Source organism: Propithecus coquereli, unplaced genomic scaffold (assembly GCF_000956105.1).
Source record: "Propithecus coquereli isolate 6110/MARCELLA unplaced genomic scaffold, Pcoq_1.0 Scaffold459, whole genome shotgun sequence".
Taxonomy (NCBI): domain Eukaryota; kingdom Metazoa; phylum Chordata; class Mammalia; order Primates; family Indriidae; genus Propithecus; species Propithecus coquereli.
In genome coordinates, this window is record NW_012150385.1 from 1,095,709 (window position 1) to 1,112,626 (window position 16,918).

Below are 16,918 nucleotides of genomic sequence, written 5' to 3' on the forward strand. Positions count from 1 at the left end.
AGTTGCAGATGGAGGCTGAAGGGTGTCAGGGCAAAGTCCTCTTCATGACCAAGTCTTAGAGATGCATTACACGTGTGTCCCTGCTGAGGTCCTCAGAGCTGGCCCAGCCCCTCCCAGGGCCTGGCTGTTTAGGAGCCCTGAGGTTCTGGGAGCTGCCGCAGCAACCAGCTACTAAACCCCATATGCCTGAGTCACCCAGAGTTAACTGCTGTTGCTTGTTTCAAAGAATCTTAACAGAAACACCTGGTAACCACGGCCATGCCAGCAAGAGAGAAGAGGGGCAGCCTAGAGTAATGCTAAAAGCATGAACGCAGAATGCCTGCGTTCAAATCCTGGCTCTCTCACCTACTAGCTCTGTGACCTTGGATGAGTCACTTAACCTCTCTGTACCTCAGTTTCCTCATCTTAACAAGGGAATGGTAACTTCCCAACAAAGAAAAGATCAGAACTAGATGGCTTCACTGGTGAATTCTACCAAACATTGGAAGAAGAATTAACATCAATTCCTTTGAAACTCTTGCAAAAAAATTAAAGGAGAAGATTCAAATTCATTTTATGAGGCCAGCAATTACCCTGATACTAAAGTCAGACAAAGATACTACAAGAAAAGAAAACTACAAACCAAAATCTTTTATACACAATGATGCAAAAATCCTCAACAAAATGCTAGCAAATTGTATCCAGCAGCACGTTAACAAGATCACACACTATGACAAAGTGGATTTACCCCAGGAAGCAAGGGTAGTTCAACATGCAAAATTCCATCACCATAATACACCATACTAACAGAATGAAGGGGAAAAAGTACATCTCAACTGGTGCAGAAAAAGTATTTAACAAAATTCAACACCCTTTCATGATAAAAACACTTAACAAACTAGGAATAGAAGGGAACTTAACCTGATCAAGGGCATCTATGAAAGTCCATAGCTAAAGTCATACTCAATGATGAAAGACTGATGCTTTCTCCCTAAGATCAGGGATGAGACAAGGATGCCCACTTTTACCACTGCAATTCAACATTGTTACAGAAGTTCTAGCCAGAGCAATTAGGCAAGAAAAAGAAATTGAAAGCATCCAAATTGAAAAGGAAGAAGCAAAACTATCTTTACTCACAGATGACATGACCTAATGCATACAAAATCTTAAGTGAACCACAAAAAAACCCTATTAAAACTAATAAATCATCCATCAAATTTGTAGGACCACCATGCAAAAATTAGTTGTATTTCTCTACACTAGCGATGAACAATTTGCAAAAGAAATGAAGAAAACAATTCCATTTACAAAAGCTTCAAAAAGAATGAAATATTTAGGAATAAATTTCAGGACATGTGAGACTTGTACACTAAATACTATAAAACACCACTGAAAGAAATTTCTGCAAGACCTAAATACATGGAAAGATATTCCATGTTCATGGATTAATATTAATATGGTAATATCATCCAAATTTTCTAAAGATTCAATGCAATCAAAATCCCAGCTGCCTGTTTTATTTTTTGAAGAATAGAAAAGCCCATCCTAAAATTCACATGAAAATGCAAGGGACCCAGAACAGCCAAAACAATCTTGAAAAAAGAGAACAAAGCTGGAAGACTCACACTTCTCCATTTCAAAACGTACTACAAAAGCTAGTGTCAAAACAGTTTGGCACTGAGGTGAGAGTAGACATACAGATAAACATATAGATAAATGGAACAGAATAGAGAGCACAGAAATAAGCCCTTACACATGTGGTCAAAGTATTTTCAACAAAGATGCCAAGATACTCAATGGGAGACTATTCAAAGTTGTTTCTTCAACAAATGGTGCTGGGACCACTGGGTATCCACAGGACAAGGAATGAAACTGGACCCTTACGTCACACACTATACAAAAATTAACTGGAAATGTATAATGTCAAAGACTAAATGTAATTTTTAAAAGCTAAAATTATAAAATCCTTAGAAGAAAATATAGGAGCAAATCTTCACAACATTGGATTTGGCAGTGCTTTCTCAAACAATACAGCAAAAGCACAGGAAATGAAAGAAAAAGTAGATAAATTGGACTTCATCAAAATTTAAAACTTTTGTGCACACAGGATACTACAGAGAAAGTGAAAAAACAATGTACAGAATGGGAGAAAATATCTGCAAATCATATATCTAGTAAAGTTCTAATTTTCAGAATATATAAGGAACTCTTACCTCTCATCAATGAAAAGGCAAACAACCAATCAAAAAATGAACAAAGAGCTTTAGTAGATACCTTTACAAAGAAAACGTACAAATGGCCAACAAGCACATTAAAGATGTTCAAGGATATTAGTCATTAGGGAAATGCAAATCAAAACCACAATAAGATACCACTTCATTCTCAATATGATAGCTGTAATTTTTTTTTAAATGAAAAATCACAAGTGCCGATGAGAATGCAGAGAAACTGGAGCCCTCATACTTTGCTAGTGGGAATGTAAAATGGTGCAACTCCTTTAAAAAACAGTTTTGCAGTTCCTCAGTAAGTTAAACATGGAATTGTCACATGAGCCAGCAATTCCACTTCTTAGGTATATACCAAAAAAATTGAAAGTGAGCGTCCCTGTAATAGCACCTCTACTTACAATAGCCAAAATGTGAAAATAACCCAAATGGCCATCAACTGATTAATGGGTAAACAAAATACAGCATATCCATGTAGTGCAATATTATTCAGCTATAAAAAATTAAGTGCTGATATATGGCACAACACGGATGAATGGGGAATGTCTGCTTAATGGGTATAAGGCATCCATCAGGGGTGATGAAAAAGTTCTGGAACTAGATAGTCATGATGGTTGCAAAACATTGTGAATGTACTTAATGCCACTGAACTATACACTTTAAAATGGTTACAGTGGTACCCTTAAAAGGGGGAGAGGAATAATATGAGTATTATCTCTCATAATACTTATAAGGACTAAAGCAAATTAAAGGAGATACAACCTTTGCAAAGTGCTTAGAACAGTGTCTGGCACACAGTAGATGTTACAAGGGTTTAAAGAGAGGAAGAGAGAGAAGGCATGGCAGCCTCAACCCTTCAAAGTGGAGGGAGAAACCCTGAAAGGGAGAGGAAGGGCTTTCTAGCCTTTTTTTCAGAGGGTGCTCACCAGGGGTCTGAGAACTCAGCCCATTAGCTGCTTACCACCCACAGGCAGTCTTCTATGAGACACAAGACCTCTCAATGGCCTCCAGAACCTGGCGCCTTCCTTGGGAAGCCAGTTCAGGGGGCTCTCTCTAGGAAAGAGTAGGAAGCTCTCTCTGCACGGATATGGGACCATCCACCAATAAGACACTTGGCCCTCTGGCATCAGCAAAAGCAAGAAGAGACTACCGTTCTACACACTGTCCAGGAGACACTGACCCGCCTGCAGACACAAATCCTTAAAGATATACCACACGTTCCCTTCACCTGACGCCAGGCCCCTGAAGATGGTCAACCTCTTAATTCCTCATAATAGAAGGATTCCAACTGCTAACCTATGGAACCTTCCATTCACCTCCAGCCTCATCACACCCTGCACACTCCTTTCCTCCTGCACTGCACCATGCCAGCCTCCTCCCTACCAGTTGGCCTGGACCTCTGCTGTTCCCTCCACCTAGAACCCTCCCCTCCCCTTTTTCACCTGGCTAAGTCCAATGCACTCAGATCTCAGCCCACAGAATAAACGTTCATTCAGCCACATGCCTGTCCCTAGTAGCATCTGTCATTTGTCTGTGTGACTTTTAATGTCTGTCTCCACTCTGACGGTCTCCACCCTAACGGCCAGGCCCCCAGCAACAAGGACCAGGGGACTCCCAGGTTCCTCCCTCCCCCATCCCCTGCTCACCATCATTGATTCTGCCAGCCAAGGACTGTGCACTGAAGCCAGCAAAGATGACTGTGTGGACAGCTCCGATCCTAGCACAGGCCAGCATTGATGCCACAGCCAGTGGGGACACAGGCATGTAGATGGCCACACGGTCCCCTCGGCGGATTCCATGCCTCTTCAGCGTGTTGGCCAGGCGGCATGTGGTCTCCAGCAGCTCCCTGCGGTACAGGGAAGAGAAGGCCATCAGAGACGGGGGAGGGCCAAAACGCAGAATAGTTTGGGGTGAACAATTCTGGAAACTGCATGTGCTGTACACCTAGCCCAGAGCAGGGAGGATAACAGACATTTGAATACTTGTTGCGTGGAAAGTTCTTTTGCAGAAAGAAATGTTTTTAACAGTTGTAGATTGGTATTGACAGAGATTCACTGTCACACTGCTCAGGTTATATGGCTGTACTGTGTCCATTTAGAGCAGGGTTTCAGAGAAACCACTCGTATTCGAAGCACCAGGTCATCGTATTCCCACAACCTCACAAAACGTTCACCACCGAAAGACAAATCTCAAAAGTAACACATTTAGTGGGGAAAGGGTAGGCCCAGTTTTCTGAACAAACACAGGCGAGAATCCCAGGCCCAGGTAGGACAGACCCCAACTCTTGGAAGCCACAGTGAATCCAGAGGAAAGGCGACAGCCGGGACAGCCACCTTCCTGCAGCCCCGAGGCAGCACTGGCGGGTAGAGCAAACACCCCAAGTTTCTCCCCAGGCTGAATGGACTCAGGGAACAGAAGGCAGGGTGCCCGCAGCTGCGGCCAGCCGCCCACACCCAAATCCACAACCACGTGGCATGGGCGTGGCCACCCCACTCACCACACTCGGACCTATCGCGAGGTTTGGTCCCCCAATCAGAGTGCAGCATCCCTCTGGGCAAGCTGATTGGCTTGGCGTTGACACATGATCCAACCCAGCCCAATCAGAGCTAATGATACTCAACTCTGAGAAAGCCCGAAGAACACAAGAGCTGCCCAGTTGTCCCTTTGGGGCTGGAAGTGGTGACAGTGGAGGCAATGCCAAGGTTGTTTGGCTGAATCCGGACTTAACAATTGCATTATCCAGTCATTTTCCCACGTTTGCTGTACGTGGTTTGATCTTCACTGTTTGCAATAAAAAGAACTAATACAGAACATAACAGTAGGGGAAACCAAGGCTCCTTCCCTGTGGGTTGGGGCGGGCCACCAGCCGGGCTCCACTGCCGGCTGCATTGCTCCAGGAGGCCCCACCAGGGCAGCCCTGCCCCGCAGGCGGCCAGCAATCAGACCCTCCTTTGCGCTCCTTGCTCTCGGCAAGGCCCCTTACAAGTGTGTTTGCATAGTTCCTCTGTGATCAAAGGGTAGTGAAGGAAAGAGCTCCCAAGAACAGCGAAGCTCAGCTAGAGGCCGCCCAAGAAACCACAGTGGAACGAAAATGAGCTCAGTTAGAGGCTGCCCAAGAAACCACAGTGGAATGAAAATGAACGATCCCCATCTCAGGCAGGGACCTCAAGAAGGCCTTTGTTTCTTCTCAGAGCCATTCTGCAAAAGAGACGAGTTGAGAACCAAATCACAAGTTCAGCCTGCAGTTCGCCCCGCCGCCAGAGACTCCTGCCCAGGCTGGCCCCAGCGTGCCTCTTCTGCTGGATTTCATCTTTTTTCCTTAAAGCTTTCAGAAGGAGGGGACAAAGGCGCCACCCTCACCCGTCGCTAAATTTAGGATAAAACAAAGAACTCCCTCTGACAGCCCCTAACACCAAACTCTAGAATCCAGGGCCGTATCTTTAAAAAATATTAATGAGAAGCAGGACGCACCAGAGCCTTTGCTGAAGATTCAGTAGGTATTCTCTTTCCTATTAGATGGAAACTCCCAGAAATCTTTGTTTGAAATCATTTTCTAAAATGACAAAAACTACCTAACTTCCATGAATTCCTAAGATGTTAAAAATCCCATTCTAGCCCATGGGGGTAAGTGGGGTGTTGGCATTGGACAAAGGAAGTGAGAGAGAAAGGGTTCTCCAGGAGCACAGCTCTGACTGGGGAAAAGGAGGCACGTGTGAAGGTGTGCAGGGCTTTGAGCACCTCCACTTGCTGGTATGGTCACTGAGGGTAGCAGGGAGAGCTTCCTGGACAAGTTGGCTGTGGGTAGGAGGATTGAGGCAGAAGGGAATGAGTGGGTTTTCTCTACGAGAGGAGAAGTCGCCCAGCCATTGGAACTGGACAGCTGAACTACAGCCTTGAGAGAGGGTCTAGAGACCAGGCCAAGGCTGACCATGTGTTCCCTGGAAGACCAAGGGTCCTCATCCAAGGGGCCTGGATCATGTGCCCAAGAGCTGGAGCAGGGTCTGGTGGGTCCCACACTCTTGCTGCTAAGTCCATAGGAGAGGCTTCTGATAAAGAATTTCATCCAGGTAAATCTCAGAGCTTGATCCCCTTCCTATTTACTCTGTCAAGGCCATAAACCTTGAGGTGGAAGGGATCTTCCAAGGTCAGGCAGTGCAGCCTCCCTGGGGTTCTGGAGTCGGCTGCCACATTCCAGCCCATAGCAGTCCTGCCACTGCTTAAACGTCACACTGCCAGAGGTCATCCATGGGGCTGCCTCTTTATTTGTCATTTAATAGGGAAAGAGTCTACCTAAAATTGGACCAAGATTTGCAGATCTTCAAATTCCACCCCTTAGTCCTAGCTCAGCCCTTTAAAGTGCCCAGAATAAATCTAGTTTGTCATTCAATGACAGCTCTTCAAATTCCCAAATACTCTCCCCATCCCCCCACCCCATCCTCTTTGAAGCCTTTCCCAGATTACCAAACGGACCCCCACATTCCCATGGTATCTGCCCAGAGCAGAATATGGGTATCCAGACCCTTGACCTCAACTCTATATTTAATCATGTAAATTAAGAGCATATTAATTTTTAAATACCTGACACAGGTGGCTCAAATTCAACATGAGGTCACTAACACAAGTGTTTTTTATAAAAACAGACATTCTATTTATCCATATCTCAATTTCTACCTATGTTTCCAGCTAACCCACTATTTTTTAAACTTGGATTTTTCATTTTAAACTCTCATTTTTCATTTACAATCTTCTTAAGACTTGTACAGTTGGAAAATATGGTCAGGAAACCTAGGTCCTCAAATCATTGAAAAATAAATGTTGTGCAAGTGATTCTGTCACTCCAAATACTCAGGAACGGTTCAAACACATGTTTTTAGATATTCATGACTTCTCAAAGACGTCCACAAACCAAAAGGCTACTGTTTCTGCATCAATAAGAAAATGCAGCCACTCAGTGAGGAGAGCTTTGAGCTGTAGCTGCAGAAAACACTGGCTTCCTCATTGCCTGCAGAATCTTACTTAGTAGCCCAGGGGACTTCCCAAAGCATGGGAACCTGCAGCTTTCTGAGTCATTAAATGATTTAGAGTTTTAAGTCCAAAGAGAAATATAACACTTCTTGTTCAGATACTAAGCAGAGTATTTAAGTTTGTCTGCAATGTTGACTCTTACAATGCTAAGCTTTCAGTGTGGATGTATGCAAATGAAGCACACAAAAACACAAATTTGGCCTTGTATTCCTGGTGCTTAATCCAGTAAAATGTTGCTGACTGGCCTTGAGGGAAGAAAGAAAACCTTCTATAGCCAACTCTTAACATCAGCGGAGAATAACTTTTATCTGATGCTAAAGATACAATTTAACCGCAAGCATTTGTAACCAACATGATACCTAAACTCAGATGATATAAATGGACCCCCTGCCCTCTAGCCTCAGAATTTAAGATTAGTCCAAAACAGGAAACAGCTGGAAACAGAGTTCAGAGAAAAGAGAGGAAGAAATAATACGCTACTATTTATTCATCTACCAATCAAAGCTGCTTTTTCATGGTTAATATTTGAAAATACTTTTCCCTCCTAGACATTTCCCAATGAGAGCTCAAGGAAGTAAGATGGTCATCTGTGTGTGTTGTGTTTAAGAAATAAATTGAGAATGCATGATTTCCTTGTGTCCTACAATGCCTCTGGCTCTTAGTGTTCATGAAGTACACACTAGCTAACAGACTTACCTTCCTTGACGTCCGTCTGCACTACTAGAGTGCAAGGTCTACTTGGGCAGAGATTTGGGTTTTGTTTATTGCCTTCCTAGCATCTAAACTAAGCCTACCTCATAAAAGATACTCCATAAGTATTTGTTGAGCTAATTGGCACAGCAGGTAAGTGTGAAATGAGAAGCCAGCAGGCACAGGGCAGCTAGAGCCCATGTTCTCAACTGAGCAAGGCCCACTCTGCAGACACCTTGCATCCTCCTGCCCCTGAGAGGGGCCAATGCTGCTGTCACCTGTGTCACACTGGCATGAAAATGTTCTGCACTTTTGAGAAGCAAATGGGTAGGACCACCTCCTCTGATAAACCAGCTCACAGATACTTTTCATTTTCTTCTGCCAATAAAGGAAGTAAACCCAGATAATCATGTCAATAGGTGAAGGCCTGTGAGAGACACAAAGCATTTCATGACACGGTCACTTCCGCCTCCAAGCTCATGTGTGATGAGGGTGTCAGCTCCAAGTTCTAGATGCAGAGCTTGAAATGACACTCCTATGCTGTCTCTAGAGTTTTGTATTTTCTTCAGTGTACTGTTTCTGGAAGGTAGAGGTGGTGAGAGAAGAAAGGGTCAGCTTTAGGGAAGGGACACATGGCGAGACAGACCCCTGCTCATACAGAAAGAGTGTGGAGGGCCACATGGCACAGACAGAACCAGGCCTGGGGAACAGACTCCTTCCCTCCTGGCAGGCTCCTCTGATGAAGACATAACATTACTATAGCCACTAAATCTGATTTAATAGTAATGAAATTTGCTCACTCTGCAACTTACTACCACTGAGGGAAGCCCAAGAAATCGGCTGGATAGACCCATAAACCAAGTCTGAAACTCCTCACATGTCACTATTGGATTTTATGATCATGACCTTTAGCAAAGAGAAGCTGCAGTGAAAATATAAGCAGAAAACCCACTTAAACACAAAACTCCCAAAGCTGCTAGTTGCCAGACACAGTGAGGGTTCCCAGGGGACAGGAGCTGGGTTGCCAGTGGTGATGCCAGGCCAATCAGTAAACTTTGGATCACTAGAGCTGTGTGTTTTCTAAATTTCTTACAGAAAATAAATATATTTTCCCTAAGGTTTTGCTACACTCCATGGAAAGTACTGAACTTGAGAGAGTTTATCACCCAGGAGAGTCTCACTGGAGGCCAAACAAGGACTGATCAGAGAGACGGTTCCTACCCAGCACCCCACACTCCTGGGGCCCCGATTGTCTCATCTGTGAAATGGCACAATAGACCCCACTACCAAGGTGGTTGTGGAGATCAAATACGAACTTCCAGAAACCTCTAAAGGCAGTCTGTAAACAGCAGCCATAATGACTACAGGAAATGACAGGATGAGAAATGGGAAAAAGAGGATTAGTCAACACTGACGGTTCCTTAAGAGAGGTGGTCACCTCAAGTGCCTCCTCGGGAGGGAGAATGCAAAATGCCAGTTTGCCTCGTGTAAGCCGCAGTATCTGTGTCACCAGTTCAGGGAGAATGTACCTCAGAGGTATGTGCAGATGCCTTGCATGAAGCCCTAACCTGCACAGCCCACCTGCTCTGTGCTCTCGAGGCAGGTCCTGATGGCAGAAGCAGGTTTGAGAAGGACGCAGATTCACCCACCGTCGGGGTTGCTGCCTGCCTGGAGGCTCTGGACACTTGGCCTGGGACCTGTGGGTCTAAGAGGCCAGAGGGAAGGCAGGCCCACCCCATGTGCTCTGCACAACCCACCCGTCACCCACTGTGTCACCCTGCTGTCTCCACCAGCTGCCCCACCCTCTCCAGCCGGCTTGCCCCACACTGTGAGCACAGGGAGCCTCCTCCTCAGGCCAGCCATGGCCACCACCACCCCCGCCTCCCGCCTCCTACCTCCTCAGCATCAAGGGGACTGGTTCCCTCCCTGAGCCCCTCCTCCTGCCTACCTTCTCCCCACCGCCCATTCATAGCTCCTTCCCATGGAATGACAACAGTAGCAGCTATTGAGCGAGGTCCAGCACCCAGCACCGTTCTGAATTCTTCACATAAAGAACCCATTTAACTCTCACAATGGCAGCCATGGGCTCCGAGCGGTCACTCCCTTCTTCATTTTCCAGATGAGGAAACCCAAGGCACAGAGAGGTTAAGCCACTTTCTCAAGGCTTTCTCAACTGTGTAGGTCAGGGTAGGATTCAAACCCAGGCCTGGGCTCCGGGGGCCTTGCTCTTACCCAGTTTCTCTGTGTCAGAACGACTCCTTTTCTATGGTAAGGATTCCCAAACTTCATAATTTTTGCCATCTGCCAGCTACCACTATTTATGTAACATTTTTCTTGGGTTAGTTTACTTTTTAAATATGAATTTATTTTAAGAATGAACCAAAGGCTCTGATCCTGAGGCTGACTCTGTTCAAAAGGGAAGATGGCAACACCAGTGCTAAAAGCGTGTTCGCCCTCCGGGGTTAAATGGATCCCGAGGAGAACAGGGGAGAGGGTGGGTAAGGGAGGCGCTTTCCTTCGTAATTCAGTAATACAGCAGTCAGGACAACCTGTACCAGGGGACAGTCTCCTCAGGTATGTCCAAGTTTCTTCTCCTCTGATGGGAGCCCAGCATGCAGTCAGCCTCTGAAGAAACCCTTGAAGCATCTTAGTAACAGGTCACACTCAGGACAAGCTCTGTCCTAGTTCCTAATAAACACCTGGTTTCCCCTTGGACCTCAGCACTTGGCCCGAGCCCTGTCTCCGGAAAAGAAGTTCTTTTCCTTCCAGACACAAAGCTCAGCTCCCAGCACTGAGGGAAGCGGGTGCCAATGCGTGAAGAGCCACGGAGGCTCCTGCAGGCCGGCAGCCCAGGCAAGGGCACGCTGGTGGACTCCAGCCCTGGAAGCCAGCCTCGCAAACAGCTGGTGCCCTGGCAGAACATTCACCACTGGCTGGACAGACTTGTTTACCTCCCAGGGAAAGCCACAGAAGTGAGTCCTTTTCCTGGTGGAATTTGGAAAAGGATGTGGGTTTTAACCTTCTAAAAGCATTCACTTTTCCCTGTGGTTAAAAAAAAAAAGTCACAGGATGTTTTTGAGGTTGTGCTCCAGGTCTACACATCCCATGTGCCATTTGTTTTGTCTCTCTAGATTACTCTACACAGAAACAACAAAATGCAGGGCCACTAACTTCACACAGAAAGTTCCAGACCCTAGATACAAGTTGGAGGTCATTCTATCTCTCATGCTTTCCTGTGAGTCCATAGAACATTCCAAATTAACACCTGGAGGAGAATAAGCCCTGGAGGGAAGGTTTGCTCCGGACAGGGTCACACGGTGGGGACCCAGAGGCCCCAGCCTGCAGAAGCATAAAACTCTTAAGAAGAGCAGGAGGCTCCTGCAGCCCTGTGTTGGGCTGGCAAATGTTTAACGACCAGTTTTCTTAGGAAAAAAGCCCTGATTGATAGCATTTACCAGTTATCATGGTGCAAATATTTCCACTGTGGCTGATTTCAGGCTACCATTATGACTCACTGGATGAGGCTTCAGGACAATAAGTTCACAGTGGCTCTGAGGAGCCCACTGGACACCGGCCCCAGCCCCAGGGACTGCAGCACCAATGCTCACGCCCACCCGCCCAAGGCAGCCTGCTCCTCCCTCCTTGTAGCCACATCCCCAAAACTGCCTGTAACCCTGACAGAGGCTGCCCTTAAAGTTCACTTGAACTGATTTTTCCTTTCATAAAAACAATAATTGTTGATAATTTATTTCCTTCCTTTTAATAACTCCATTTAATAATAATTCTAATTAAAATTTAAATAGCTAATTTGGAAGGAGGGGAGGAGCAAGCTCGGGCCTCTTTTTCATTCCACCCATGTTACGGCCACTTCTGGGCCTCAGTACCTCTGGGCCTGGCTTTAAGACGGCATCGAGGGTCACTGCAAGCTCAGGGGTTGGACTTCCATATACTACAGTGCTCTCCTGGGCATGGGGTGAAGGGCAGAGAGCACAGTCACATCCTCTCCCTGGGCAGCCCTTGTCCCAGGGCCACTGCACGTGGCTCTGCAGCTCATGCCAGCTCAAAGGCACTAGCCCAAGGACACTGGCATCCATGCCAGGCCGTGCACCCATTCGGACAGGGTGCCCTTCTGCAAGTCCGCAAAAGTGTCCCCTTTTGCACCAGTGAAAACCGTGCCAAAAAGCTCTTGCAAAACTTTAGACTGGAAAACTGTGCCACAATTTAGTCATCAAGTCCAGAAAACTAATAGGTTTATAATGTGAGAGAGAAGACTGTCCTTTTTGAACATGGCTGGCCTGCGATGAATCCCCACCTGGAGGAGCCCACCCTGGCTGGAATCCTAAGTTACGGGGTAAAGATCAGAGCCTACTAGTTATAACCCTGCACAGCCATGGTGGCCAAAGGCCTTTGCATACAGGAATGATTCTGAGGCTTCTGTCACCTGTATGAGGAGGAAGGCTCACCAGGCCGCATCCAGTGGCCTGGGATCTGGGAAGCTACAGGTGACTGCTCACGCTGTAGCAGGCAACTGCCCAGGCATCAACCCCAGTGGGGCTGCAAACACACCCCCTTCCCCATGACTGCACTGGACCTGCCTGTGGTTGCCATGGCGTCTTCTCACTTGGCATCCATACCAGCCTCCCTAGGGTGCATCCTCCACTTGAGACACCTTTGCATCTGGGGTTCTGCATGAGAACCAGCTTGCATTACTTAGCTGCACACAGGAGAGGATGCAAGGTGTGCCGCTGCTTTGCTGTTGCTCAGTGTGGCTGGGAGACGCTGGGTTCTTCTGGAGCAGTCCCACTAGCTGTGAGGGTGCAGCCAAACCAGCAATACGGTGGCTTCCTGACCCCAGGACCAAAGCCACAGCAGTGTGTTTGGAAACTCAACAGTGGCAGTGGGGTCTCTGGAGTCCCTTCTGATTATGCCAGAGGAGGGTGCTGAGGGTCCACCCAGAGGCTGCTCGTCCTGCCTTCCATAGCGTTGTAGGCACCCTGCCTAAATGCCCTTTCTGCTTAAAAGAGCGGCAGTAACTTCCCTTTTCTGCAACTGAATCCTGACAGATACATTTCCGATGGGGCACACAGCCACATTACCAAGGATGCATTTCAAATACAGATTCCCGGGGCCCACTCAGAGATCCTGACTCAGCAGGGCCCAAGCAGGGCCTGGGCACTGAACTGTTAGAAACCCTCCCCTGGGGACGCCGAGGCACAGCCTGTGTCTGGAAGTCACTGCTTTAGATTCCAGCCAGAGATACACATGGCTGAAGCTGCCTGGCCGATTTCTCTGGCCCGTCTAGAGACCACAAGGAAGCCCTGAACATATTTGCATCTGGTAAGATTCTATGTGACCTCTTCTAAATTCCATGTCCACGTTGCCTCATTACCTTGGTCAGGGCTTTTGTCTCCCAAAGCCTTCCTCCACGGAGAACCGGCAGGGAAAATGGGACTGTGTCGGCCCAAACAGGGGACAAAGGAACCCATAGTATCTGCCAATAGCCCAGAAACCTCTCTCCAGGCTTCTCAGAGGAGTTTGGCTGGACTTGTTGATGGGAAATTCTCAACCTCCTCACCCAGCCCGACCCCCTACTGTGACTGCATTCAGATGAGGTCAAGACAGCCGTGGGTGGAGGGATCAGGAGAAGAATGAAGGGGAGGCCCCCGTTCCAAGGAGCAGCCAGCACTGAGCTGTCACCCCATCCCCTGGCACCAATGACTCCACAGCCTTCGGCCCCACCTCCTGCAGCCAAAGTGCAACCCTCCATGAGGGGGCTTGAAGCCCCCTGGCACCAACAAGCCCCCTCCCCAGCTGGCATCAGTGCCTAATGAGTGTCTGCTCATCCTCTGGGGCCCGCAGACACGTGGGAGACATGGCCCTGGTCAGTGATGGTCAGCGACAGTGCATACAGCCCACCGAGATGATGTTTACTTAGAGGTTTGTGGAGGTCGGGAAGCCTGGGCTACAGCGAGGCAGGGTCCCTGCACACCTGCACCTCCTCCCTCTGATGGCACCTGACATCAGATTCCTCAATACCCCACTGAGCCAATTCCGGCCTTTCCAGCTGTGTGAACTCCCTAATTCCTGAAGGTCTCTGGGCGTCAGGGTCCTGGGCTTTAAAACCGAGGGTGACCAAGAATATGAACTGAGATCATCGGTGTCAGATCCTGCCCAGAGAGCTGGGGGTGAGGGCAGCAAGGCCAGAGACTGGACACAGAGGAGACACCACGTGGCTTCAGGAGGACAGGGGGCTGGCACAGGAACCCCCATCCAGCCCTGCATGCAGGCTGGTTACAGGGAACCAGGAGCTCTGGTGCCCAGTCAGGTCTGACCACCCTCACCCCACAGCCCCCAGCCCAGGGCTGCACTGGGCACCGGCCACAGGGCATGCTCGCTTCTGTCTGGGCTTTGGTTTTCATTCCATGTGTTGAACACCAAGTCTAACCCATGGTGATGCCTTCGCTCTGTGTCTGCCTAGCACGCAGGAGGAAGTGGAGGCGGAGGACAAGGGAACAGAAATGCAGCGCCCTGGGGGGAGGGCAGGGGGCGAGTGGGAGACAAGCCAGGCCAGAAACTTCCACCCACCGGCCTCTGTGCTGGCCGAACTGTCCTGATACGAACTGGTCACCACCAGGCCACGGGATGCCACAGCGCAGCCCACAGCAAAGCTGCAAGTCAGGCTTAGCTGCTGTCGAGCTAAGCCTGCTGCTCACAAAGGCCTGTCATCTCCACGCAGCAGCCAGCACCAGAGGTGGCACCACAGGCCTGTCCTTCCCCCTGGGGAGGCCTCCCCGCCCCCACTCCAAGCTTGCCCCTCCCCTCAGCCAGCTGCTCCTCGCTCCCCATCAGCCCTTGTGTGGCAGAAGGGGGCTCACAAATGCGAGGCTCCAGCTCCAAGGGAGGCGTTTGCTCACTGTGTGCTCCTGGGATTAAGCCTCTGTCACACTTTGCCCCAGAGAATGCTCAGAAAAGTCCCCATCAAAGAGATCTCCACGGACACAAAGACAAACTCGCTCAGCGTGGGCTGCTCGCTGCAGTCTGAAGATACGGCCATTCTAACGTGAAATTCCAAGACCCTTAGCTTGCCCAAAAGAATGACAGAGGAACATAAGCGCTCATATATAGAAAGACTTAAAACATTTCCCAGCTACAACATCTGGAGCCCAAGTCTTAAGGAGAGGTAGATTCTGGCTGAAAACCAGCATGTTCCAAGTAACCCGGGGTTTCTACCCCATTCCGGCTCCCGGGCACCAACTGCAGACCAGGTGTTGTAGCCTGAGCCACTCGGAGGGCTGCCCAGGGCTCCCTCCCCTCAGGTGGGCGCTGGGCAGCCCTGGGCCTGGACCCCCACAGGGCCCCTCCTCATCCCTGCTCCTCGGGGTCAGCCCAGCTGTTTCCCCCACAGGATCACCTGTCAGCCTCCTGGCAGTTAGTGCCCCCCCAACTGCCCTGATACTTTAACAGAGGAGTTTCCTCACTAAGGTATTAATTTGGGGGGAGCAGAAGAACAAGGTGCAAGGATCAGGCTCTCAGGATATGGGGCAGGGGTGCATTTTAGCTGCCACACTTGTCCCCCCAAGGTGACATCCTACTGAGTGTCATGGCCCCTGGAAACGCCACCCCACCCCTCCTGGACCCAGCAGCCACAGGGCCGCCCAGTGCCCTGCTCTTCTTCACTCTGAAATCTCTGCTGACCTTGCTTCACCTGCAGCTGAAACAGACCCTCATCCTTCCAGACACCGTTCCGGGCTTTCGCCCCTTGCATCCCTCTCAACACTCCATAGCACAGAGGAGAAGCGTGACTCCATTTTGCAGCTGAGCAAATCCTTCCTCTAGGTCCACAGCCAGGGGCCAGAGCAGCACGGAGCACGGCCTCCCTCCTCCACCATGTCTGCAGTGACCCTGCAGTGAGCTCACCCACCGGTCCCCATTCCTGCCTTCACCAGGTTTCCCCTCTTCTGCCTCTCAAAACTCAACTCTCCCTAAGCCTTCTCCTACCAGGTATCTATGGTGGGACTTCCCGCTTCCCATTGTCCCCCAGGGACCAGCCACTTCTGTGATCTTCATAAGTGCCAAGTAAAGACACCAAGGCCAAGGGCAGAAACAAACCTCCCAGGGAGGTGGCTCCCTCTTCCCAGATAAAGGGCCACGCCCATCTTGCACTTCCCTGAGGGCCTCCACACCAGGCTCCAGGCTGTATAGACTCAATAAGGCCCCGTGCTGGCCCAGCACGCCCACCTGGGGAGAAAGCCTTCTCTCCCCAATCCCCGGCACCCACCAAGGGGCTCTAAAGTGGGCAGGGTCAGGGGAGGCCTAACATCCCTTCTGCTCCTCTGGATAGGGGTTTCTCACTATGCACAACTCCACCCAATAAGAAGGCCAGGACGAAACAGCCACAGAAATCACCCCCTCCAGGAGTAGTTTCCACAGTGGAGACTGCAGTCAGCTCCCCAGGAGGGCACGTGATGCCTGTCCTTGCTGCTTCCTCACTGCATGCTGGGGGGCCCAGCTCTGTGCCACCCCACTGCATGCAGCCCTGCAGTGTTGGAGCAAGGCTGGGGCATCTCTCCTCTCTCTTACAGACAAGGACGCTGAGGCCCATAGTGACAGGCCTGAGGCTGAGGCCACAGGGCTGGCCAGAGCTAAAACCTGGTCTTCTGGCTTAATTAAGATGCTCTCGTTTGGCTCAGTTCAAGTTCAGACCCCTCTGCAGAGATCCTTGGACAGGAGATGTGCTTGGTTCAGAGCCTTGGCAGACACCCTCAGCCTGGTACCCACAGCCTGCTCTCTCCTCTGTTTGGGGCTCACCCCATGGGCTGAGAGCATCTGGGACAAGCTCAGGGCCTCCAGCTGCTCCCCATGCCCTGGGTCCATCCCCAGCCTGGAAATCTCTGGCCCAGACTCCCAGGCTCCAGGCAGGGAGAGGCACCCCAGGATCTGGGCAGGCGAGGTCTTGAAGCCTCATTAATCTGCTGAGGCCCACCACCATCTTCCGGAAA

General features: G+C 49.3%; 1 protein-coding gene across 1 annotated transcript in view; it reads right to left on the reverse strand.

Annotated features, from left to right (window-relative positions):
* The window catches only part of ACSS1 (acyl-CoA synthetase short-chain family member 1), a 48,322-nt gene that overhangs the window by 18,346 nt on the left and 13,058 nt on the right, over window positions 1-16,918 (reverse strand). The window contains exon 3 of the mRNA XM_012655065.1: window positions 3,851-4,050. Coding sequence (XP_012510519.1) covers window positions 3,851-4,050 — 200 coding nt within the window. The remainder of the gene's footprint in view (window positions 1-3,850; window positions 4,051-16,918) is intronic.